The 2,470-nt window shown below is 34.6% G+C and overlaps 1 protein-coding gene across 1 annotated transcript; it reads right to left on the bottom strand.

Annotated features, from left to right (window-relative positions):
• Nucleotides 1-462: 462 nt before the first annotated feature.
• On the bottom strand, nucleotides 463-2,088 carry LOC100306591 (uncharacterized). The gene is made up of 3 exons (NM_001250276.2): nucleotides 1,676-2,088; nucleotides 1,416-1,549; nucleotides 463-882 (listed from the first exon to the last, which is right to left on the bottom strand). Exons 1-3 carry the CDS (start codon nucleotides 1,968-1,970, stop codon nucleotides 763-765), a joined length of 549 nt encoding a protein of 182 aa, NP_001237205.1. The 5' UTR covers nucleotides 1,971-2,088; the 3' UTR covers nucleotides 463-762.
• Nucleotides 2,089-2,470: the final 382 nt, after the last annotated feature.

Raw genomic sequence — 2,470 nt, 5'->3', positions numbered from 1 at the left:
CTTTGGTGCAGTAAATAGATCAGAAAGTTTGTAGAATAAAATGATACATGGACAAAGTTTTGTGCAAATGATATGGCGTTCTTTATTGCCTCATTTAAGTTTTTTCTTTTATATGTATAACAGGTCGTGGATCTGGGGAAAAGATAACCAAATTATTAGCACTTTAACATTACCCTTAATTGTGTAACAAAAAAAAAAGAATCTGGTGCAAACTTATTTCATTTTTTTCAGGTTAATGTTCTGGCAGTTACCCTTAAGCCTTGAAGTGTAAAGCTACAAGTGTCTTTTGCAACCATGATTTGTTTAAGCCTTTGTGCGACAGTTCTCACAAATATATAACTTTTTTCAGTTTGTTCACTACCTCTATATTTTTATCTTTGGTAATTATCTGTCTGATGTCAATGTATTATGAGCCATATGCTTTTTTTAAATAAAAAAAAAACATAACAATAACTGAACTTATGATGATGAAGACTGATTTCACTAGAAAGTAATATCTGAATACATTAATTGATGTTCAATATGTCAACCTTTACTATACACAATTATTATGCATGAACCCAGTTGTTCAACCGAAGGGAATTTTATCATCTCTCAGTTTTTTTTCTGGCTTTCCTGAATGTACTATATATTTAATTCAATTTTAATTTCCACAGATCTAAGCAATCATGGAGCGGGGATTAATTTGTATTTGGTGGTTTGAGTGTCTCTCAATGCTCCTCTGTCCCTCACATCACATGTGGGAAGGATTGAAAACACAGATCAGCTGGCTGCCTCTGAGATGCTTTTTAAAGAGGGTTGCCATGTTCTTGACTTAGCTGTGGCACTAGAAGCATTATTAGTTGATGTTGTCCTTGACCCGTGTCTTTCAGCTTTGGTTTCCTGAAAATCAAAATTAAAAAAATTAGAATCACATAGGTGAAAGCGCCAAATTAATACAATATTATTAGCTTTAAACAAAACTAATTAACTCTCTCTCGATCTCTTTCTTTTCCTGAATAAAATCCACTAATCTAATTCCTTGCAACTAAACTTTGAAAATCTAATATTTCCTTGGTTCATGTAAATTTTCTTAATTATATACAAGTCTAAGCCATTAGAGAGTAAACGGATCAAGAAAATGAAAATTATGAAGCATCAAGTTCCCAAACAAAACTATGTAAAGCCTTGATTAGTGACTAGAACTAGAAATACATCTAAATCAATTTGCAAAACCAAGCCTTCTAAGAAATACTCCAACAATTATTTACTGTTCATGAAAAAGATATTGCTTGACGAAAAATTGGTTGACAATAAGCAGAAATACTACATCAGGCACCACTCTACTCAAGCTGTTCCTGTTCTTGAAGACTTTGACAATCATAAACAACTAGGGAAGTAGAAACAGTAAAAACCAAACTTTTATTGAGATTTACCTGGTTGTCCTCCGGTTCAGACCCCCTTGCTGATTTGTCTGTCCTTTCCTTCATCAGATTTGGCTTTTGTGCTGAATCTGACAAGTTTCTCTTCATCTTTGCTTGTTTCTTTGCCCAAAGACCCTTCATAACCTCTGAAAAAAAACCAGCACATAAAGGTTCAAATTTGAAACAAAGCATAAAACATTTTAAGGGCAAAGAACAACATAAAAGAGCTAAAAAAACAAAGGGTTAAACTGAAGCTGAAAGTTGCAACTAACCTTGAGCTGAGATTAGTCTATAAACTTGGCCAAGCACAAGGGTATCTGTTGGCTTGAGAAGCTTGATGCGGGTAAGGCGAACAGGGTTGGTGGTGTTGGTGTTGTCACTCTTATTTGAGCGATTTTCATTGTCCTTGGATGAGCACAATGTGGTGGAGATAAGAAGAGCAACATAGTGATCAGGGTTGGTCTTCATCACTTCACTAGCACTTACAGGCCAATACAACCTTTCTACTTTCCCATTGGGTTGCTGAATCACTAGAGTTGCAGTGTCAACGGCTTGGCAATTTCCCATTCTCTAACTCTCTCTAACACACACGCACAACAAGATGAGGATAACGAGTAGAAAAGAAAAAGGGAGTGTTGAAGTCCCTCACTACAATACTTATAGCAGCCACAAGTTTTCAAGGGGCAAACAAACTGATATACAAAGAGGCTTATAAATGGCAAGGCTTTTTAAGCTTAGAGTTAGAGTTCCGAAATTTAACCAACCTACTGGATTAACTAGTGTGTAGTAGTAATCTTGAGTTACATGTATTTGTGTTAAATACTTAAAAAGTAAAAATTTAGATTTTTATAATAATTTTATCTCACTCGAATAAAATTATCTCCAATAAATTCATGTAATTTAAAAAAATCCGAACTTTATAGAAATGATAATGTGGAGATTAAAAAAGGGGCAGTAGAAAGATACATTTTGCAAAAAGGATAAAATGGAACCCAAAATGGGGTGCGGGAAATTGGACCAAGACAGGAAAGATGAAAGAGAAGTGGTGAAAGGTGTTATCCAACATG

This window comes from Glycine max, chromosome 17, assembly GCF_000004515.6.
Source record: "Glycine max cultivar Williams 82 chromosome 17, Glycine_max_v4.0, whole genome shotgun sequence".
Classification (NCBI taxonomy): Eukaryota; Viridiplantae; Streptophyta; class Magnoliopsida; order Fabales; family Fabaceae; genus Glycine; species Glycine max.
Note: the sequence above shows the minus strand (reverse complement) of the source record. Positions and strands in the feature narration are given on the sequence as shown.

What these genes read in the sequence shown, in the direction of transcription:
- LOC100306591 (NM_001250276.2), bottom strand. Translation starts at nt 1,970, where the DNA reads ATGGGAAATTGCCAAGCCGTTGACACTGCAACTCTAGTGATTCAGCAA. An exon ending in TAGACTAATCTCAGCTCAAG is followed by an intron (nt 1,550 to 1,675) that starts GTTAGTTGCAAC and finishes GTTTTTTTTCAG; the next exon opens with AGGTTATGAAGGGTCTTTGG. An exon ending in CTGAACCGGAGGACAACCAG is followed by an intron (nt 883 to 1,415) that starts GTAAATCTCAAT and finishes TTTGATTTTCAG; the next exon opens with GAAACCAAAGCTGAAAGACA.